We start from the raw sequence: 24,263 nt of genomic DNA, 5'->3' as shown, positions 1-24,263 counted from the left end.
GCTCACATGCAACTGTATATCTAATGCTTTTTTAGCATTTTTGGCATCCAGACTAGGATTGTCTTATTTTTCTCATTTAGTGGCACCATGTGGGCCATTTCTTTTCTTATTTACCATTTGATATCTGCTATCTTATTTACTAGGTGTAAATTAGGTATCAACGTTTTTTTCTATTGGTAAAATAAAACTGTATACAAACATTCTTTTCACAACTGTGTCACACTTTATTTTTTCACTAAATGAAATCTCTTATATAATCAAATAATATAATCAAACATTTTTGGAAATATTCCAATTTATTTCAATAAATACATTTTATGGCTCATTTAAACAATTCCACACAAATATTCATATATATATATATATATATATATATATATATATATATATATATATATATATATATATATATAAATTAGCTAATAACCGTTTTGTTTGGCACCAAATCAAAGCCAAAAGTGCATATACCGTTATTTTCGGACTATAAAGCGCACCCAAATATAAGCCCTGAATTTGACAAAGATTTTTATTATGAACATAAATACGCTGCACCTGTCTATAAGCCACAGGTGTCTACATTTAAACTAATGAACTTTACACAGGCTTTAATGAAAGACAGTGACTGTTACACGGCTTGTATCTAAACAGTAGCCGACCAAAAAAGTGATTGTTCACTGTCTTCCTCCTTCCTTTCACAACAATTTCTCTCGGAAGTCTCGGCATCGTCGGGCTAAAAGAATCACGTTTAAAAATCACCATCAGTGAAGCTTTTCTCCCGATGCCGTGCAGCTCAGAACACAGGTGAAGTGTATTTTTCATGCCCGGTTGTTTTCAGCATGATGAATGATTCACATTTCCTGTTGACAGTCCGAGTGAGCGGCAGGTCAAACGTCAGAGGAACATCATCCATATTTATGATGTGGTGCGGCCCAATTCAGTGGGAGCGCATCTGATTTAATATAAAGAGTTTCATTGGTTCACCTGAACCCGTTTTGCAATTTCATTGGTCTAATGTTATGGGGCTCAGTTTTTTGGCTTGGAATCTTGTGAAACTGGGAAAAACCCAGAAAATCCATAAATTAGCCGCATCGTTGTTTAAGCCACGGGGTTCAAAGCGTGGGAAAAAAGTAGCGGCTTATAGTCCGGAAAATAAGGTAGTCTAGTTGACTTTATAGATCAAGCTAAAAAAAATAAAAACATAAAATCCCTGATTACAGAAACAGCTCACACCACACAACACATTCACACACTAATGTTTTGTCAGACACAACATTCCAACCCTGTTTTTTAATATATTATTTTTGTATATTATTGTACTATTACTGGATTATATTAAAATGTCAACAGATTTTAAAATGCAGCAAAAAGTCTAATAACACCCCCTAAAAGCATGGAACAAATCACCTCTATTTTAGCATCAATACATTGTTTTTTAGGATTCTCAGAAAAATTTCAGAAAGCACTATCCAGCTGTGGATATTTTGGGAATAACAGAGCAAAACAAAACAAAATATTTTGCGGTAGTGTATCAGAAGTAACAGTTAAAAAAAACAATTTTTCAAAGCAATATCTGCCTTACAATCGTGCTGTAGTGAATATAAACATGGCTGTGATAACCCGCAGCCTTATGCCTATACCCAATTCATAGCCGTGCTGCTTAAATAAACAAAAACTTCAGGTTTAGCTTTTCAATTTTAACTGTCTATATCCTTAATTTGTATTTGTAATGTCTCCTGTATCAAATTATTCTTTTTAGCCTTAAGAATAAGATTTTATACATTAAAAAACATTAGGATTATAACAGAATTTACATACTCACCTTGATTTCAGCAAACACATTCTCTAACTGTAACTACAAACATTAGAAGCACACAATTATATAGAATATCTTTGGATGTGGTAGCAACCCAGCTTCATAAAAATACATGGGTTTACATGGGTTAGAGTGAGTAGCCTGCTACAGAGCTCTGATCTCAACCCCACTGAACACCTTTGGGATGAACAGGATTGGTAAACGCACACCAGGCCTCCTCACCCTACAGAACATCAGTAGCTGACTTTACTCAATCTTTTGTGGCTGAAAGAGTACAAAACTCCACAATAAAAACACTCCAAAATCTAGTGAGACATCCTACCAGAAGAGTGGGGGGTGTTACTGTATAAATGCAATTGTCCATATAGTGTGTGCATGCAAACAGCCGAATTAGAAACACTAAAAGATCTAAATATAGTTCTTATAATGATGATTATTATAATTGATAAAACATTAATTACAAACAATTGTAATTAGATTGTTATTATTTATTAATAAAAAATATTATTATTATTAGTTAAATATTTAGCTACTTTATACTTTTTTATTCTGCGGACAGAGAGCTCTTTTAAGATTAAATCAAGGAATATTTTTCTTATTATTTGATTGCAATAGAAACATGGCGCTTTTAATTTAATTGAACTTAGATATAATTAAATTATAATCTAAGTCACATTTCCATGTTGAACAGTATAACATGTGTATGAAAGTGCTAATAAAAGGTGGTAAGTGATGGTTTTAAGACGTTATATGACAATACTAACTGCAGATTTCATTTAAGAGTAAGCACTTCACCACGCTCCTGCTCTGCTGGCAGCCGAGCTCCATACACTAGTGCCTGAGGTCACACCCACATCTGAGCTCCTGTGCCCAGCTGTTGGTGGAGCAGTGAGCTCCTCAATGGAAGACAAGTCCAAATCACTCTCTTCTTCGGACACCTGCAAAAAAATGGACACAGCATGTGTTTTTTAGCTACAATGAAGCACTTAATTCACAAAAAAAAAAAATGAAAATATATTCTGCTCAGCCTGATGCGCTTTTCATTGGGTTTGGTTAGGATTAAACTGGCACATAGATTTCCTAAAATGCAATACAGTTAACCAGAAGGAATTTACCAGATGTACCAGATGTAAAACAGTAAAAATGACTCAAATATTTTTTTTTCTGAAATATTCAAAACTATATTACATGCAATTCTCAATAATAGAAAATGTAATCTCTTTACTGCCCCATTCATTATGGGTGTAAAAGTACTTGTATTCGTACTTGTTTGGTACAGGGCTTTCAGTTCGGTACACACGTTTACTGCAAGCAATCCATTTTTACGTGCAGAGTTCAAATCTAATTTCCCTCGGGAATTTATTAAGTGGCAGACCAAAAGTTTGTTTAGTCTCCACCTCGCACTTTGAGCGCATTCTTTTATTATTATATAAACTTGAAAACAACAATGCCAGGGGTATAGTAAAGAAACTAGAGTTTGCGCAGTGTCACTGTGGCTAATCTCTTCTTACCGGAAATACGATTTGCGGTGCGTTGTTTTGTGCATGCAAGAAAGACAGTCTAGGGATATGGATTCTTAGTGTTTGCGTCAAGAATTTCTCTTAAAAGGAGAAAATCCTGACAATTCCGTATATCGAGGGAGTGAATGAATGTAAGTAGAACATATCTTTAGAAAATGTAAAATTATATGTATAACACACAACTTCAGTGGGGGGTCGGAGGGGGTATTTATTTGCTCCCCTGCTGCTTTTGTGAGTATTTTTTTATGGATTTTTTTGATATTCTGTTTCTCTCTGTTAAAATAAACCTTAAAAATAAACCATTCTACCATAAAAAAATTCTAGACTGTTTATTTCATGACATGTAAAATATTTTATTTTTTCATATATTATAAATTATTTAATCATATCATATAAAAAATAAATAGTTTGTGACACTTTAATTGATTACTTAATTTAATAAATATAATAAAAAATTCGCCACATCCGCATGTTTGATTTGGCACGTTTTTACGCTGGATGCCCTTCCTAACGCAACCCTGACGCTTGGGAGCAACACTAAGGCTTGTGCAACCCTAATGGCTGGGGTTGGTTCCCTGACTGGGGATCGAACCCGGGCCACAGCGATGAGAGCGCCACATCCTAACCACTAGACCACCAGGGAACCGCCAAGTAGAATAAAAATGTATTTTGCATTAATTGGATTTATTCTATTTCATTTCCATATATTTAATTTTTTATAAAATATTATGACATATTATCTTATATATTATTTATCAAGCAGGCATTTTATTTAAAATTGTCTTAAAATGTTTAATTATTGATGTTCACAAAAAAAAAAATTTTGGTTTTTGTTTTCTGTACTGCCTGTTGTTTGATGAAGGAGGGTCTTGGTGAGGGCTGGGAGGCTGGAGGCAGGACTCGTATTCCTCCTACAGGGTTTGTGATGCTGCTGCTCAGCTGCTTTTCTAAACTCTTAGTCAGTGTTTGTACAACTGAACCTGAAACCAAAGAGCACAGAGAATGCAGATCAGCTTGACACTTGCAGGAAATGTAGCTCATGTTCAAAACAAACTTTCAGAACCCTATGAGTAAGAGAGTCTGATAAAACTGACAGAACCTGTACTAACAACACTCAGATAATGATATATCTCTCGTTCTCTCACCATGTTTACTAAAAGCCTGCTTTGGTTTTTGTGTGTCTGATTCATCTGAGTCATCACTGTCTGACCAGTTAAGATCATGTCCGGCTTTCTGCTGTTCCTTTGTTGGTGTGAGGTGGACAGAGGTGGACGGTCTGTCCCGGGAGCTAGTGATGTAGGCGCTGTCCTCGCCTGACTCATCATCCTCCTCCTCTTCTGAGCTGAAGGGTGGAGTACTGAGAGAGGGAAAACATAAATTAATAACACATCAGCACTTGCTGATAAGGTGAGGAAATATTCACCTAGGCCTGGTCGGCTCTAAAGGCTCCACAACTTGTGTAAAACTCTAATAAATGCGAAGTGAGTTTTAGGAAAATAATGGTCAAATATAGAGGAAAAAACTGAAAAGGTGATTCAAAAAAGGTGACATGCAAGAGAAAAAAAGATATATACGATACAAAACAGGAAAAAATTGTCTCTTTAATAACATTAACACTAGATAGCAGCAATTAGACTTATTAGTGTTTATGTCAACCAACCCAGCTATTAGGGTTACACAAGCCAGTGCACTCCTAGTGCCGGTCCCAAACCCGGATAAATGGGGAGGGGTGCGTTAGGAAGGGCATCCAGCGTAAAAACATGTGCTAAATCGATTATGCAGATCACGAATTAGAATTTCATACCGGATCGGTCGAGGCCCAGGTTACCAACGACCACCACAGGTATCGTTAGCCAACAGGGTACTGGTGGAAATTGGGCTACTGTTGGCCGAAGAAGGAGAAGGAGAGGACTGGTAAAGGGAGAGAGATAGCTGATATGATGGAGAGGAGAATGGTAGATATGTTGTGTGTTCAGGAGACCAAGTGGAAAGAGAGTAAGGCCAGGAACATGGGAGGTGGGTTTAAACTGTTCTATCATGGTGTGGATGGAAAGAGAAATGGTGTAGGGGTGATTCTGAAAGAAGAGTACAGTGAGAGTGTAGTGGAGGTGAAGAGAGTTTCTGATAGGGTGATGAACATGAAGCTGGAAGTTGAAGGGGTGATGATGTCATTGGTGCTTATGCTCCACAAGTGGATTGTGAGATGGAGGAGAAGGAAAAATTCTGGAGTGAATTAGATGAAGTGGTAGATGGTGTACCTAGAAAAGAATAATTAGTGATTGAGGCAGACTTTAATGGGCATGTAGGTGAAGGGAACAGAGGTGATGAGGAGGTGATGGGTAGGTATGGCTTTCAGAAGAGGAATGTGAAAGGGCAGATGGTGGTAGATTTTGCTAAAAGGATGGAAATGGCACTGGTGAATACTTATTTTAAAAAGAAGTAGGATCATAGGGTGACGTATAAGAGTGGAGAAAGGTGCACACAGGTGGGCTATGTTCTATGAAGGAGGTGCAATCTGAAAGAGATTGGAGACTGTAAGGTGTTAGCAGGGGACAGTGTAGTTAGACAGCATCAGATGGTGGTCTGTAGGATGGTTTTGGAGGCAAAGAAGAAGAGGAGGAGAGTGAGAACTAAAGAAAAGAAAAGGATGGTGAAAACTGAAGGATGAAGACTGTAGTGTGAGATTCAGGGAAGAGGTCAGACAGGGGTTTGGTGGTGGTGAAGAGGTGCTGGATGATTTGGCAAATACTGCAGAAGTGATAAGGGAGACAGCTAGGAAGGTACTTGGTGTGACATCTGGAAATAGAAAGGAGGACAAAAAAAACGTGGTGGTGGAATGAGAAAGTGCAGGCAGGCGTAAGGAAAAAGAGGTTGGTGAAACAGAATTGGGATCGACAGAGAGATGAGAAAGTAGGCAGGAGTACAAGGAGATGCGGCAGCAGGTGAAGAGGGATGTGAAGAAAGCAAAGGAAAAGGCATATGAGGAGCTGTATGAGAAGTTGCACACTAAGGAAGGAGAAAAGGATTTGTACTGATTGGCCAGGCAGAGGGACCGAGCTGGAAAGGATGTGCTACAAATTAGAGCAATAAAGGATGGCGTTGGAAATGTGTTGACTAGTGAGGAGAGTGTGTTGAGAAGATGGAGGGAGTATTTTGAGCAGCTGATGAATGAGGGAGAGAGAGAGAGAGAGAGAGAGAGAGAGAGAGAGAGAGAGAGAGAGAGAGAGAGAGAGAGAGAGAGAGAAAGAGAGAGAAGGTTGGATAATGTGGAGATAGTGAAGCAGGAACTGGATAGGATTAGTAAGGAGGAAGTGAGAAGATGTTTAGGAAAGATGGCAATGGAGTTCACTGGTACGGGTTTTTAAGATTAAGGGAGATGTGCAGACTTGCAGTAACTACAGGAGAATAAAGTTTATCAGTCACACCATGAAGTTATGGGAAAGAGTATTGGAAGCCAGTCTGAGAAAAGAGGTTGCCATCTGTGAGCAACAGTATGGTTTCATGCAGAGAAAGAGCACTAAGGATGCAATATTTGCTTTGAGAATGTTGATAGAGAAGTATAGAGAAGGTCAGAAGGAGTTGCATTGTGTGTTTGTGGATTTAGGGAAAGTGTACGACAGGGTGCCGAGAGAGGAGTTGTGGTATTGTATGAGGAAGTCAGTTGTGTCAGAGAAGTATGTGAGGGTGGTGGGGGACTTGTATGAGGACAGTGTGACAGCAGTAAAGTGTGCAGTAGGAACAACAGACTGGTTCAAGGTGGAGGTTGGAGTGCATCAAGGATCGGCTCTGAGCCCTTTCCTGTTTGCAGTGGTTGACGGACGAGGTCAGACAGGAGTCTCCCTGGACTATGATATTTGTGGATGATATTGTGATTTGTGGAGAGAGTAGGGAGCAGGTTGAGAAGAGAGGTGGAGGTACGCCCTGGAGAGAAGGATAATGAAAGTCAGTAGGATTAAGACAGAGTACGTGTGTGATTGAGAGGGAGGGCAGTGGAGTGGTGCAGTTGCAGGGAGAAGAGGTGGAGAAGGTGGATGAGTTTAAGTACATGGGATCAACAGTGCAAAGTAATGACTAGTGTGTTAGAGAAGTGAAGAAAAGAGTGCAGGCAGGGTGGAGTGGATGGAGAAAATAGCAGGAGTGATTTGTGATAGTAGGGTATCTGCAAGAGTGAAGGGGAAAGATTATAGGACTGTGGTGAGACCTGCGATGTTGTATGGTTTAGAGTCAGCGGCATTGAGTAAAAGACAGGAGGTGGAGCTGGAGGTAGCAGAGCTGAAGATGTTGAGGTTTTCGTTGAGAGTGACGAGGATGGACAGGGTTAGAAATGACTTTATTAGAGGAACAGTGCATGTAGGATGTTTTGGGGACAAAGTGAGAGAGGCGAGATTGAGATGGTTTGGACATGTGCAGAGGAGGGACATGGGGTATATTGGTAGGAGAATGCAGATGATGGAGCCACCAGGAAGGAGGAAAAGAGAAAGGCCAAGGAGGAGGTTTATTGGTGTGAGGGAAGAAAGAGGCAGAAGTAGAGGACGATGGAGACGGATGATCCGCTGTGGCGACACCTAATGGGAGCAGCCGAAATAGGAAGACGAAGCAGAAGTGTTTATGTCTACCAGTTAATGGCATCTTTTTTCACTTTGCAGGTTAGACATAAACAGTAAATTACATAACAGTACAGCTGAGAAATAAAAGAATGCATAAAATAATAAATACTACTGAATTTAAAAGTTATAATGTTCCCTCAGTGTGAACAGTTTTAGACACTTTTGGTATCTGGATGGTTAGTTCTTTGAAACATTTAGCTGAAATACTCTTCCATACCTCTTGTAAAACTTGTCAAAGTTGTTCTTTACTAGATGGATATTTCTTTCAGTCTCCAATCGTTGCTTTAAAACAACCTCAAAACATTAAGCTTCAATCCTCCATGTTTGACTGTGGGTGTGAGGAAGCCTGCCAACATCTCTTGTTCTCTGTCTTACATAAGTTCTTCTGTCAGAGCCTCAAAATGTATATATTTTTTTTATATTTGGTTCTTTATAAAGTGACAATAATAAACTGTGAAAGTATTTTAAAAAGAAGCATCCGTCCATGGATGAAGGCCCAGAAACTATCTTTTGAAAAATGTGAAATATTTGCAATTAAAATTGTGCCTTTTTTTTTTCTTTCCTCCATTCATATTCGTAACTGCTTGAATATTTGATTGTGGCCAGGGTCACCGTCTTTCTTCTATTTTTAAGCAGGTTTTAAACTTATCTTTTAATCTACAAACTTGCTATGCCAACTATTCATCTTATAGTTTTGAATTTTAGTCCTCAAAAATATATACTGTAACATCTTTTTCCCCTCCACATTCTCTTACTCGTTTTCTTTTCATCGGATTTTTTTTAAGAGTGAAGAAGCTTTTATGTGAATAACACAGTGCATGCATATGACCCAGACAATCAGGATTTTTGTAATGAAACTATACAGCAACCGGAGGACATAAGGACTGGCCTTGAAAGGATTGTAGCATGCTGTTCAGCGTGATGTATGCAAAAGATCTTAGACCCTGCTGAGCCCTGCTACATCTTTATAGTAACAGATTTCCACAAAACAAACAAAATATTACAGTGAAGTAAAGTGATGTTTTCATTGTGCTTAAGCAATAACAGACTTACAAAAGAGTTAACTTTCATTTTTTTGTTTTGTGTGTCTGTGTGTGTGTGTGTGTGTGTGTGCGTGTGCGTATGCGTGTGTGTGTGTGTGAATGCATAGACGCACCTGCTCTTCTTTTGCTGTGCTGGTAGAATCGGTGTGATTAAAGGAGCTTTGGAGCGTGGTGCAGCTGTAGGGGGCTCATGAATCTGACGTTTCTGTGCGGAGTTTTTGAGGCTGAACTGTTTGCGTCTAGGGCTGTGCTCAATGACTGGACTACGAAGCATTTTTCTCGCTTAGGGAAAACCAAAAAGCAAAACCATTCAAAGTATTAGCAATTAAAATTATTATGCCATACTGTGGTTCTTTATGACTTTAGGTTGAACTAAACAGTGAGTAAACGCCACAGTGATAAAAATGTAGACTAATATAACCTAACCATACAGTGGAACCCGGTTATGTCGATGGCCTAGGGGACGCCAAAAAGCGTAGAGATAACCGATGATCGAGACAAACGAAAACCAATATGGCGGCAATATATTAACGTGCTTGAAATTTCTTTATGTACATGATGTGCCTTATTTAATGAGAATGTACATGCACGTGTTTTTGGAGGTTTTTTTACACAACAGCGTTGCCGCGATTTGTTTGATTGGTCATGCGGATCGAGATAACCTGTAATGCGGATAAGGAGGCAGAAGCTGAAGTAAACGCAAACAAAGTTTATTGAGAATACTCAGGAAATAATCCATCAATACTTGTAGCGAAGCAGTAATATCCAGTGGTGCGCTCCGGGAGTGTGGTCCACGAAGTTCTGTGAAAGCAGAGACAGTTCGTGTAGAGAATCCACGGATCCGCGCTATGGAAAGCGCAGCGCTGGGCACGTGGTGCAGACAGCATGAACATGGAAAACAGCAGGATCGAGGTAATCCGGGGTGCCGTTGAAATAATGCGGATTACACAGACCGACATGAACCAACACATACGATCATGCACAAACAATAACGGACCGCGAGTGTGTGGAGGTGAGGGGCTTAAATAGGAGATGGGATGAGTGAGTGAATAAGAGTCAGGTGTGTGTGATCAGCATTACTGGAGGAATAGAAGCAGGGTGCTTCCGGGAATGCCGCCGCCGAAGGGGGCGTGGCAGGGGGATTCCTGACATAACCTACGTTAAGTGGCAAATTTGCCCCCCCTTGTGCTCGAGATATTAGGGTTCGGCGACATAAAAAAATCGACATAACCGATTAAAATATGCTAAGACAAAGCGAGAATTTTGCGGTTCCACTTCAAAAACGTCGACTTAATAGGGTTGGCGAGTTAACCGAGGTCGAGATAAGTGGGTTCGACTGTATTAAAAAAATAACACACATTTTTGTAATGACTGACTAGTTCCTCAAAAAACCTTAAAAAAATGTGTGTATTTGTGTGCATGCATATAATTAAGTGTTTTTGTTCTTCTATTGTGTGATTATACACGTGTGTTCTTACGTAGCCCTTTCGTCTTAGGTGAAGACTTTCCCTTGTTCCTCTGCATCTCCTTCACTCTTTGATTTAGCTGGACCTCAAAGTTGTTCCTCAAAACATGTAAGTGTGGCTGACTCTGAAATGTCTGTCCTCGCTCATAGATTAGACTCCTCAGGGTCTGTGTAGAGATTCCCTTAGTGCCCTGAACAACACAGCAATAAATGTAATATCAAGGCTTTAGTACAATATCAAGAGCAATAAACAGCAAAACAATGACACTGAGTGAGCTAGAAACACTTTATATATTATAATTGTGCATATTATAAATGTTTTTTTCTTTTTTTTTTTTTTACAGTGTATTAAAGTACTGATGCAATGCCACTTCACTTTTATAAAAATGACCTGCTGAAATCCTATCAGGTATTTTTTTAATTATATAAATTATATTACTTAATGTAACATAGTTATTATGCATATACTTTAAGGTCCAAAGGTCTAAATCCACCATTATGTGGTTCTAACTGAATAATAGGAGACACATAATGCAGAGGAGCATTGCCCCTAAGTGTGTGTGAAGGTATTTGTACCCTGCAATGGACTGGCATCCTATTTAAGGTGTGTTGCAGTCTTGTGCCAAATGCTGCTGTTATTTACTCTAAATGACTGGAAAATTCAACCTGAGTGAACTGGTGTAAAGTGATTTATACTGGTGGCAACATGCAGAAGGTAGTGCTCCTCACTCCAACTGTTTTATATAAATTAATGATACTTGATTATAGTTACATTTATGAATAGTTTATTAACATCTACCTTTCTTATTCCCATATTCTCCAGCCTCTTCTGAAGTTCCTTCTTCACAATAGATCTGAAATTCTTTCGCACTCTGGTTCCTCTTAAAGGTTCCACTCGGGCTGCCAATAATTCCTTAACTACCATAACATGAATGCAAAGAAAAATTTCAGTACCTGCCAGTGATTTTTTTTACTAATAAGTGTCAGTTACTGTATGTGATTAATGAACAGGGTGAACATTTTGCTAAATCATACTGTCTTCCTTTTCGTCATCTACGTCTTCGTCTGGAGAGTTCTGAGCAGCCATTTTTGGAAGAGGCTCTACAAAACAGGGAGGTTTTTTTAGTATGCAATGTAGATACTGTGATATTTTCTCTACAAATCATGAATAATTCATCCTGATAGCATTTATTACCCTGTTCCTGTCTTGCCATGAACAAAATCATTTTACATGATAAGAAAAGAATGTATTGTAAACTAGACAAGATAACATACCTGACAACGATCTGGACATCAGCTTCTTTAGCTGTAATGAAGAATAAAAAAACAGTTTCAATGGAATTTATATTTTGATGAATTTCACATTAAAAAAAATCACAAAATAAATAGGATAATATTGTCGGGCATGACTTTCACAAGCTCTTTGCTTAAAAGAAGACTCCCTACCTTCTTTTTCTGAGAGTGGATGAGTGTGTCTCTCTCTCTGAGCTGAGAAGAGAGAGAGAGAACCTGCTGCTTCAGCAAGTGCACACTAGAACTAGTGCTTTCCTCCACAGACAAGGCCTTCTGCAGCCTGACATTTTCACTTTCCAGCTATTACACACATACACAGAGTGCAAATATGGCACACAGTCCCAATGATAATAGACCCTCAGTGTCTGAAAGACAGTGTTGTGATAACACTTGCCTAATGTTCTCATAATTGCTGGTAATTTCACAAATCATGTACACTCTCACCTCCTTTTTCTCCTGCTGGTGTCTGTTCTGCAGCTCTTTAATTTTCTTCCACCATTTATTCTTCTAAATGACATAGAAAATAGTAGACATGATCATTTGATCTTATCATGCTGACAAAAAACAACACACACAAAAAAAAAAACCTCAGGGTCACAGTGGCCACATGGTAAGAAGAGACTCCCAGTAACTTTCTCCAGCACTGCTTTGAAGTTCCCCGTGTACTTCAAGGCCAACTGGGAGATACAATTCCCTACTCGACCCCCGGTTTCCCTCCTAATGAAAGTAGGGATGCCCGACTGTCTGGTAAATTGAGAGCTGGTTCAGAACAGCAGACTGATTGCTGCCACTTCCTTAATCAACCTGTGGTCAAACTTATTATTCTCTTATTTCATTACTCATAAACAATACCTAAAGATACACTATATTCTACAATTGTTGTAGGATTAATTTTTTTTGGCTGGTAGGTCAAATCAGCATCTTTTTTAATGGGAAAAAAGAGAGCAAAACCAACCATCAGAATCATCTGCTCCTTCAGCTCTCTCTCTCTGATCCTCCTTCGTTCTTTCTCAATTTCATCCTCATCTCCAGGATTAGACATGTTTCTCTCTCTGCTTTCCAGCTCTTCCAGTTTCTGCACACGTGAAAAATAGCATACTGTACAACATATAGCATGACACAAAGCAATCCATTAAACAAAAATGTAACAATTGCTATGGAAAGAATAATAAATCATTAATCAATATTGATATTGTACAGAAGTCTAAATCAAAGTAAGTCAGTGGTTGTTCTTTAATATTTTTTATTATCGAACAACAACAGTATATAGTGTTTACTGTTGTAATATGGGACTTGTAATGCGGCCTATATACAGCATTCCACAGAAATAAAACCCTGGTGTTCAAAAACCTTTTAGTGGTAGTGTATATAATATAAATGCATTTATTTATTTGTTTGTTTACTTATTTATTTATTTTTTGAGGACTAAAGTCTGATAGCCTTATATTTTTGCTGACCTATTAAAAATGCATATACATTACATTAATAGACAATATTTAACTGCACTTTGTTACTTTGCACAATGCTATTATTATTAGTAACTCTTCAGTGCAATGACAAATTTGTGTTTATCCAGCAATCTTCTATCTATATATTTATATTATATATAGTTTATCATTATACAGTATATATTTTGCTGTAATGGTAATGATAAAAACTCATGCTCTGACTTGATTAAATCATTAGAGAGCCAGGCCTAGTGTTACATTTGTGTTGTGTTCTATAGGCACAGCACTGACTATAAACAAGTCTGACTAAATATTTTCATCTGAGGATGTGTCTCCATCTACTGCCTGTAATGTGTAAATGCTCCGGGATGGTACACACTCACAGCCTCTATGGAGATGCTCTTGTTTTTTATGTGCTGAAACTCATGGTGAAGAAACTGTCTCAGACCATCAATTTCATCTTGAAATGAACTCTTTTCCTCCTGTTTGCATCTTTCGATTATCTCACGGTCTGATGCCACTCTTCTCTGCTGCTCCTCCAGTTCCTGGTTGGTAACAAAGAAATATATACAGTACCAGTCAGAAGTTCAGACATACCATCTCCTTTAGTGGTTATTCTTTATTTTTATTATTTTCAACATTGTACATTAATAACGAAGACATCCAAACAATGAAAGAACACGTTATTTAGTAAATCTATAATAAACTAAATGATAAACACAACACTTTCGTTTTGCCACCATTTTTCATGAGCTGAACTCAAAAATCTAATACTTTTTCTATGTACATAAAAGGTTTATTTCTCTCAAATTTTGTTCACAATTCTGTCTAAATCTGTGTTAGTGAGCACTTCTCCTTTGCCGAGATAATCCATCCACCTCACAGGTGTGGCACATCAAGATGCTGATTAGACAGCATTATTATTGCACAGGTGTGCTTTAGGCTAGCCCCAATAAAAGGCCACTAGTCAGTATCTGGTGTGACCACCATTTGCGTCATGCATTTTGCCCTGTACAGTGAAAATTCTTTGGTTATGCAAACCGATTGTTGCAGCAGCAGTCTGTGTGGCTGGTCTCAGACAAACTTGAAGGTAAAGATGCTGGATGTGGAGGTTCTGGGCTGGTGTGGTTACATGTGGTCTGCGGTTGTGAGGCCGGTTGGATATACTGACAAATTCTCTGAAACGCCTTTGGAGACGGCTTATGGTAGAGAAATGAACATTCAGTTCACGGGCAACAGCTCTGGTGGACATTTCTGCAGTCAGCATGCCAATCGCACACTCCCTCAAAACTTGCGACATCGTGGCATTGTGCTGTGATAAAACTGCACATTTTAGAGTGGCCTTTTATTGTGGTCAGCCTGAAGCACACCTGTGCAATAATCATGCTGTCTAATCAGCATCTTGATGTGCCACACCTGTGAGGTGGATGGATTATCTCGGCAAAGTGCTTACTAACACAGATTTAGACAGATTTGTGAACAATATTTTAGAGAAATAGGCCTTTGTGTACAAATAAAAAAGTCTTAGATCTTTGTTCAGCTCATTAAAAATGGGGGCAAAAACAAAAGTGTTGCGTTTAAAATTTTGTTCAGCGTAGTATTAGGATTTTCGATTCTTCAAAGTAGCCACCTATTGCTTCGATGACAGTTTGTATACTCTTGTCACTCTCTCAGTAAGCCTCATGAGGTAATCACCTGAAATTGTTTTCCAACGTTCCCAGAGGTTTAAATGATTCGTGGCTGCTTTTCCTTCACTCTCTGGTCAAAATCATCCCAAACTGGATTTACACTGTGAAGTCCAGGCCATCTAATGCAGCACCCGATTACTTCTGGACAAATAGCTCTTACATAACCTATAGGTGTGTTTGGTTTATTGTACTTTTGGAAAACAAATAATGGGCACAAAAAGTGCAAACCAGAGAGGATGGCATGCTGTTACAAAATGCTGTGGTAGCCATGCTGGTTAAGTGTGTCCTCAATTTTGACTACATCACCAACAGAGTTACCAGGAAAGTAGCCCCATACTATTACACCTCCTCCTCCATGCTACACAACGGAAACCCGACATTCAGTAGCTGTTTGCTCATTCTCTGTACACCCTCAGACATGGTGGTTAGAACCAGAAATGTCAAACTTGGACTGATCTGACCAAAGGACAGTTTTTCACTGAACAAATGTTGATTTCTTGTGTTTCCTGGCCCAAAGAAGTCTCTTCTACTTGTTGTTGTTCTTCTGAAGTAATGGTTTCTTTGCCACAATTCGACCATAAAGGCTTGACCATGAAGGCTTGATGCAGTATCTGAACAGTGGATGTTAAATTATAAAATATGTGGAAAAACACGGAACACGATTGTTTAATTCTTGCTCTTGTCTTTGCAACTTAGAAGACAGGATTGAAAAAAGCTACACAAATCCATTACTCATGATCGCGGCATGATATACGCTGCTTGCTTTATATATTTACAGTTTTAGCTCTTCCCGTATCCCTCTTTGGATTCCGAATACAGACTACTGCCACCTGCTGGTATGAGAGAGTTATGTTTTCTCAGGCAGGTACAAAAAATACATGCAAAGTTTGGTGTATCAGATGCGCCTGCCTAATATTCTTCTTCTTCTTCTTCTTCTTTCGGCTGCTCCCATTAAGGGTTGCCACAGCAGATCATCCGTCTCCATACCCACCTGTCCTCTATATTTGCCTCTATCAAAAACCAACTACCTGCATGTCTTTCTCACCACAACCATAAACCTCCTCCTTGGCCTTCCTCTTGTCCTCCTTCCTGGTGGCACCATCCTCAGCATTCTTCTACCAATATACCCCTAATCGACCTAATTTGCAACACAATCGGTCGATGCTGATTAATTAAAGCATCCTCCAAAAAAAGTCTGTAGTCATGAGTTTGCCAAGCTGTCATCAAAGCTAAATGTAGCTACTTTAAACAATCTAAAATATAAAACATAGTCTGGGTTGTTTATGATGTAGAATTTTCAATATAATGACTTAATAATAATACACTTATTATGAATGGGTGTTAATTGTATCATAAAAGGTTTCTTAAATTGCACTGTTCTCTGGGGCTGACTCAAACCTACCTGCTGTCTCCGAGACGCATCCGCCTCTCTGTCTGCATCGAGTCGAATCTGAGTCAGTCTTAGTTTCTCCTTCAGCTCATCCAAGCCATCCTTCATCTGTTCTACCTGCATCTTCTTTTGTCTTTCTGACCCACAAACATAACATCCACCATACAATGATGCAAAAACTAAATACATACATTATATATATATATATATATATATATATATATATATATATATATATATATATATATATATATATATATATATATATATACACACACACACACACACACACACACACACACACACACAGTGGTCCCCCGGAACTCATAGGAACTCATACATTCTAAGATCCCCACAAGTTCCGAAAATCTGCGAATTTTAAACGCACCCCCGCAGCCCCTATGGTACCTTAGTGAATTCATCTAGACATTATGTCACTTTAATACAATAATGTGTTTTAAAAAATGTAAATTTGTTAGTGAAAAATGAGTTTAAAATGTTATTCCTAACGTTTCTAAACATTCGGTCCAAAAAGTCCACCTTTGAATGGCTGAAGAAAAACAAAATGAAGACTTTGGAGTGGCCTAGTCAAAGTCCTGACCTGAATCCTACTGAGATGCTGTGGCATGACCTTAAAAACGGGTGGCCAAACCAGTTATTACATTTAATGGGCAAACACTTTTTTTACACAGGGCCATGTAGTTTTAGATTGTGTTTTCCCTCAATAATACAAATCTTCATTTAAAAATATGTTGCATTTGCTTTAAGATTAGTTACATTTTTTAAATATTTGTGAAAATGAAAGCTCTATGCCTTGCAATTTGACCTCTGAATATGCTTTAGATTAATACAAACACTTTTTCTATTTATACTACACAGGGGAAAATTGTATTTTCCAGTGATGCTTACACACACACACACACACGCACACACATGCACACACGCACACACACACACAATTTCTAGTAAATATATAATGACTGAAGTTAGAAATGACAATATTATAAAACCTATTTAATATTTCAGTGGTAAGATACTGCATAATGAAATGCTATACTTTTTTATAAATATGTTTGTCTGACTGACCTATTTTCCACAGCTCAGACACACAAAATGTATTTATACCTGTATCAGTGATCTCAGGGTGCCTGCGCTGTACATGAGACTGTAAGTAAGAATAATTGACGAAACACTTTTCACAGAACTGGCACTGAAATGAGACAAAGATCAACAGCGAGCATTACTTATTACCACGTATTACTATAAGTAATAAGTATATTAGTATATATACCTATTTTCCTGTTGCATTAACTGAACCAACATTGCCTCAAATGTATATACCTCATATATGTGTTTTATATATTATTATTTAATTTGATAGGGATTAACAATTTAGCAATCACTATATATTACACTGGGAATTGATGTTGACCTGAACAGCAACTCAAGGTAAAAAAATTAATAAAATAATCAATTCAAATCAATAATAAAAAAAAAAGAACGTAGTCTACTTCTATTTTTTCATGACAATTTTAATTAATCTAAAAACGTTTTTGGGTAAACAAAACATGCCCAGTTTTTATAGAAAAATATTTATCAACAATGCTCTGTTTTTATTTGATGGTTTGGCATTATATAAGTGGCCATTTTTCTTACAATACAGACTATAAATTGGACCGATCTTGAGATCAGCTGTTTCCTACCTACACTGCCTTCTTTTAAACCAAACACAAAAGGAGTAATAATATTTAAAAACATTTGTTTTATTTATCATATGGTTTTCATGTGTTCAGTTGTGTATTATTTTCAGGTTTAAATTTGAACCTCAATGTGAGAATCTGACCATCATTTTTTTAAATTATATCCTAATAGCTTTTTTCCCCTTCCAGAAACTCACCTTGTGGTAATTATTGGCACTAGACTGCAGAAGGAGCTGTTGAGTGGCGATGAGTTTCTTCCTGCGTCGGCTCTCTAGCCTGACTTCCTGCAGCTCTTTCTCGAGTCGTGCTCGCTCCTCTTCCTCACGCAGTGCCTGAGACAATGCCCCCTGCAGCCGCTCCTCCAGCGCTGCCACCTGTGAGCTCAAATAGTCCTGGCAGTGCAGCAAGTACTCGGTGCTGAGCTGTGACATGCGCAGAACTTTTAACAGCGTTGTGTCAGTTGGACAGCGACACTGAGGACACCGCTCGCCCTCCACAGCACAGAAAGTCACAGCACTGATGAACTCCTGAAGCACACTTATGTTTGTTTCTCTCTCCACACGGTCCACGTCCAGCGCTGCCATTCGCCGCCAGTCAATCAGCTCAACACGGAGCCGGAAGTGGAACGGCTGTATGGGAATCGAGGAACTCCAGGAAGGAGAGGTTGGGGAGCTCGGCATGGTTTGAGGTTATAAGGAGGGGATGATGCTGACTGAGCACTCCTGAAGAAGAGAGAGACAAAAATAAAGAAAAGATCAGAAGAGATCCAACTGACAGCTGTGTCTATGCTGATTATTTCCAAAGCAATCAGCAACCCTTTCTACATCAGAAAGACACAAATACACATATATTATAAAAAGAAATGTAAAACGAATTGTTAAAAGTTTTGGAACCATTGAGACGCTCTAGGACAGGGGTGTCAAACTCAAATTCACAGTGGGCCAAAATTAAAAACTGGGACGAAGTCGCGGGCCAAACTCAATATTTATTTAAAAATTTACTGCAATTGTGCATGTTTTCCGTCTCTCCAGATGTGTAATGTTGAACCTTTTCATATGGAAACAAACTTTAGTTTTGCGTAAACATTGAATCTGGAACAATCAAAGTTTAATATTATAAACACATGAGGAATTACATTTGAAATAAAACATCAGAGGTATTCATTTCTTATTATCTCTCTCTCTCTCTCTCTCTCTCTCTCTCTCTCTCTCTCGCTCTCTAGCCTTTCGAATTCCTTTTTAAATTAAAACTTTTTTCAGAGGCCAACAACAAAACAAGCAAAAATAACAATAATTTCCTACAATTAAAAAAAGCAATATTTCAAATATTAACAGTTTATGCCTTTGAGTAGAAAAAGTGCATAAAGACAACATTCATACAATCACAGTTTGCTACACTCTGATTTACTCTGATTGGTTGAAGCCAGATACCTGATACGTCTATTCTTATATGCAAGTGCATCATGTCTGGGGTTTAGGCTCTGAGCTGAGCATCATGTCTGGGTTTAGTCTCTGAGCTGAGGAAATCCTCAGGATAGAGTGAAGGTGTTCATCAGTGAGATGACTGTTGAGTGGTGTTTTGTTTATCTTCATTAAAGAGAACAGTTACACACACAGATATGTGCTGGTGAACACAGAGAGATTTGAGCAGCTACTGAGCAGTTCAAATATGCATTTCTGGGCTTCTAAATCGGTAAATCACCGGGTAAATTCAGCGCTGATTACGCGGAGTTTTTCAGCGATCTCGACTGACGCGCGAACGCGCTAACAAAGCATTCTGGGATTTGTAGTATTAGCGGTGTATGCGCTATATACTGGCGAGCAGCTCTAATACACATTTGATATGATCTCGCAGGCCAAATATAATTACACCCGAGTTTGACATCCCTGCTCTAGGATGTAATGTACAGATCTTTCAAACATATCCAAGAGCTCATTGTTGTAAAATGTTTGAATTGTAGGGTAATAACAATTATTGCAATAAGCAAAAGCAAACCGGAAAGATAGAGGAATGATGAATAGTGTACTTCCAGAGCTGAAACACACAAAAAGAAAGTAGGGGAACTGAAATGTAGTTGAACATACCAGAATGTAAAACATAGATAGGATTTAGTTTTAGTCAGACTGTACAGCTGGACTGCATGTCCACAACAAATATAAACTGATTTTTTTTGTGATGTGACGGTTCAATCATGTTTATTAGATAATTAGCTGTCCTTTAACAAATAAGCACAAACACAGTATGCAGACCTACAGTAAAGTTACTTTTTTTTCATTAGTATACCCCCCTGACAAAAGCCTACTTCTGATATGAATATGGGAGCAAAGGCTTACACATTCCACAGCCCTATACATTCCAAAGGCCTATAAATTTCATAATTCTATTATTTTACTTTGATACAAGCTACATTCATTCAAAACCTTTGCTGCCTTAAGCCCATTTGTAAAAAATAAAAAAATAAAAATCAATAACTACAGTAGAACAGTAGAACAGTATATAAACAATCACCAGTTTCTAAGCACTATTGCATTGTTCCAAACCAGTGACTCAAATTTCTCGGCAACAAAATGTCACTCCTTCGGTTCACTTCAGCATTGCTTTTTGAAATTCTACTTATATATGTACATGGCAATTTCCATTACAAAACAGTAGTGTTTAGAAAGCATAGTATAGACCAATTAGGTTTACCATTTTAATGTGTATAGACCTGAGGCCTACCAAGCAGCATGTATAGTCAATAATCTTGCTGAAAAACAACACACTTCCACATTTTAAAAAACATTGACATAAACACAAATTTATAAGAATAAGAATTTATCATACTATTTTTGTCTATTAAATTATTTATATTGCTGATAACTCAGGTGGACTAAAAGAAACTAAATATTAAGTAGAGGCTCAACACTCTTACACTCTGTTTAATCTGAGGGAAGACACTATGCTGTATTTTTTTGGATAAAAACTGCATACATGGAAACCCCTTATATTCACTGTAAATCTGAGACTGGATTGTGACGTGTTTGTGAGGTTTTGTGTCTGGTGTTCCAGACACAAAAACTTCACAAATTCTGCTTTAACATGGTTCCCCCTGACAACATTTAAGGCAAGCATTCAGTACATTCACACAGAATTAACACAGAAAAGGGTTATCAACTTCTGATATTTGAAAACATGGGCTTTAAATGAAAGAAGCCGCTTGTGTCAGAATATGAACGGTGGAATCAGCAACTGGCAGAAAGAAGAGATTTTAAAAGGAGAATTGAATCACTTTTTTTATTATTATTAATTATGTACATAAGTTCCATAATAAGTTCCAGAAAAGAGTATAAAAAACTTTACAATTAAAAGTTTTACCAAGCCATTAGGGTTGCACAAGGCAGTGCAAGAAGACCGGATAAATGGGGGGGCCGAGTCTTGAGGTTTATGAGACCCATGCATGTTCCTTTTGTTTATATGTAGCAAACAAGTTAAAAGCCAAAAACTCAGTAAATGCCTGCAAGAACTGTCTGTGGACAGATGCCTGCAAATTTAACATGTTTAGCTCTAAAAAAGGAACTTATGTAAGACAAAGAACAGGAGAGACGATATTAGCAGACTGTCTCATACTCACAGTCAAAAATAGAGGTTTTGGTTTGAGGTTATTTTGGAGAAGAAAAGGTTGGAGTCTGATTCAGTGTGAAAGGAATACTGAACCAACAAAGCTAACATGCCATACTTCAATATTATGCAATTGAATCTGGACTAACTGGAACCAACTTCACAACATACAACAAGACAATGACTGGCTGGAGTGTTATCTTATTCAGTGACTTGCCCAATTACTGGACCTAAATCCTATTACACTGCTCTGGGAAGAACTGGATCGCAAGGTCAAAAAGAAAAATACAACTAGTAAAGAACACATCTGGCAAGTTTCTTTTACCAGGCATGGGTAAAGTATTTCAGTTGAATGTTTGGGGAAACTGACTGTCCAGATGCTAAAAGTGTGTAATGCTGTTCATGCAAAGGGAGGATTTTTCAGTAGAAATAAATGAAAAGTATGTACGTTTATATTTTTGTCTAGTCAAAGTAAATATTCATACTGTTAAATTACCTAGTTTACTGCATATAAATATGCGTCTCTGTAAAACCATAAAGGATTGAGTGTTTCCACACTGGAGTTAAGTGTAACTCAGACAGTGTTTAAACGCCTACATTGAATTAATGCTATAAACCTATGTAGTGCTCATTACCAGTTCGCACAAGATTTATTATAAAGCTTTCCGATTTTATAACAGTTTTATGATGGCGGCTGCCTGCAAACTTCAATGTGACGTCATTGTCTAACAGTGTAACGGTAAGACAGCAGTATTACCCACCGCTGCTTAGCTACAGGTAACATCTGTTACATTTTGTCAATCGTACAACAAAGATATTTTACCAATATCGAAGCAAAGGCTTATTAAATACACGTGTCTTATTAACATTATGGAAAGTTTAAGTGAACGGTGAGAAATAACTGTTAACGGTGCAAATGCAGCATCTGGCAACCGGAGTAAAGTTTGGAGCTGGATAACTTACTGGCCAGCTGTGTTTCCTCAGCTCCGGCTCTCTGCTTTATGTTTAGGGAAGCGGTGGAGATTTTCAGCTGAAATGATTCATTTTTAAATGTGAAAGGCAGTGTAGTGTATCAGTGTAGTGTATCAGATCCAGCAGGTCGAGCAGTTGTGTTGCTCTGTGGGTGGAGCTGTAAAGACAAGCACAAACTGTATCCTTGGAGACGCCTGACGAGGGCCGTGTTCCACTAAGTGTTCCGCGTAGTGTGCACTACTCAGGTCAAGTCAAGTCAAGTCGGCTTTTTACCTCCATTTCAACCATTTACAGTACACCAGCGCTCTCCAGCCTTTTTTTTACACCACGAACCTGTAAAAAACTTGCACATTACATTACTATTATACATATTATATGGAAAATCATGTTACTCAATTCACCATAATCACCACAGCGGATCATCTGTCTCCATACCCACCCTGTCCTCTACATCTGCCTCTTTCAAGACAACTACCTGCATGTCTTCCCTCACCACATCCATAAACCTCTTCCTTAGTCTTCCTCTTTCCCTTCTTCCTGATATACCCCATGTCCCTCCTCTGCACATGTCCTTTAAATTATATATAATGTAAATCTCTAAAACGACATGGTAAAGCTTTTAAAAAAAAATTAATTGAGCGAACACAAGGGGGAGCTATTGACCAAGACAGATATTTAACATGTTCAACATTTCATCAGCTCCAGTCACATCCCACCTAATAAAGATTGTGGACCTTTAAAGAAGTAGATGCCTCCAAACATCCCGAACCATCTAGAGACGTACCAGTGCCAATTGAATCCCACTTCATGTGGAGTTTGGACAATGAACTTCTTTGAGTGTTTAAAGGCTCTGGCATGGAGAAGCTGGTGTTAGATCTATTATGATCTCAAATGTTGAGCTATTTTATGAGTTGCTCAGTAGCTCCTAGTTTTATAACCACAAATGACTGTATAAGACTTTAGAAAGGACATTACTCGTAATCTTACATTCCAGTGCTCATGTTAGTTCGTACTCTCCAGTGTTTATGATCACACTCTTGATGTCACCTAAATGAGGATGGGATTTTCCTTTTGAGTCTGGTTCCTCTGAAGGTTTCTTCCTCGTGTCATCTAAGGGAGTTTTTCCTTGCCACAGTCGCCATGGCTGCTCATCAGGGATAAATGCACACCATTCCACTTAACTGTTAAATTCTGTAAAGCTGCTTTGAGACAATGTCTGTTGTGAAAAGCGCTATAGAAATAAACTTGACTTTTCTTCTTTTGGCTGCTCCTATTATTGGTTGCCACAGCCGATTATCCGTCTTCATACTACTCTGTCTTCTACATCTGCCTCTTTTAAACCAACTACCTGCATACCCATACTGTTGCTCACATATGGCAACCTCTTCTCTCAGCTTGGCTTCCACTACTGTTTCCCATAACTTCATGGTGTGACTGATCAACTTTATTCCCCTGTAGTTACTGCAGGTCTGCACATCTCCCTTATGCTTAAAAACTGGTTCCAGCGAACTCCTTCTCCATTCCTTAGGCATCCTCTCACTTTCCAAAATTTTGTTAAATAATCTGTTAAAAAACTTCACTGCCATCTTTTCTAAACATCTCCATGCTTCTACTGGTATGTCACCTAGTCTTCCTCACTTCCTCCTTACTAATCCTATCCACTTCCTGCTTCATCATGTCCACATTATCCAACCTTCTCTCTCTCTAATTTTCCTCATTCATCAGCT

General features: G+C 38.3%; 1 protein-coding gene across 4 annotated transcripts; it reads right to left on the bottom strand.

Annotated features, from left to right (window-relative positions):
• Positions 1–1,048: 1,048 nt before the first annotated feature.
• Positions 1,049–22,952, bottom strand: dzip1l (DAZ interacting zinc finger protein 1-like). Of its 4 annotated transcripts, none has more exons than XM_046850762.1 (16): positions 22,528–22,951; positions 18,165–18,689; positions 17,393–17,477; positions 16,280–16,404; positions 13,573–13,734; positions 12,697–12,816; positions 12,186–12,248; positions 11,895–12,041; positions 11,724–11,754; positions 11,484–11,549; positions 11,248–11,366; positions 10,462–10,639; positions 9,097–9,265; positions 4,479–4,690; positions 4,180–4,313; positions 1,049–2,751 (listed from the first exon to the last, which is right to left on the bottom strand). In XM_046850762.1, exons 2-16 carry the CDS (start codon positions 18,645–18,647, stop codon positions 2,605–2,607), a joined length of 2,241 nt encoding a protein of 746 aa, XP_046706718.1. In that variant the 5' UTR covers positions 18,648–18,689; positions 22,528–22,951; the 3' UTR covers positions 1,049–2,604. The 4 variants fall into 4 exon arrangements, with proteins under 4 accessions (XP_046706718.1, XP_046706579.1, XP_046706645.1 ...); XM_046850623.1 differs by having other exon boundaries at positions 4,177–4,313; positions 22,528–22,950; XM_046850689.1 differs by lacking the exon at positions 22,528–22,951 and adding an exon at positions 22,061–22,098 and having other exon boundaries at positions 4,177–4,313.
• Positions 22,953–24,263: the final 1,311 nt, after the last annotated feature.

This window comes from Silurus meridionalis, chromosome 1, assembly GCF_014805685.1.
Source record: "Silurus meridionalis isolate SWU-2019-XX chromosome 1, ASM1480568v1, whole genome shotgun sequence".
Taxonomy (NCBI): domain Eukaryota; kingdom Metazoa; phylum Chordata; class Actinopteri; order Siluriformes; family Siluridae; genus Silurus; species Silurus meridionalis.
The sequence above is the reverse complement of the archived record's forward strand: the minus strand, read 5'-3'. Positions and strand labels throughout refer to the sequence as shown.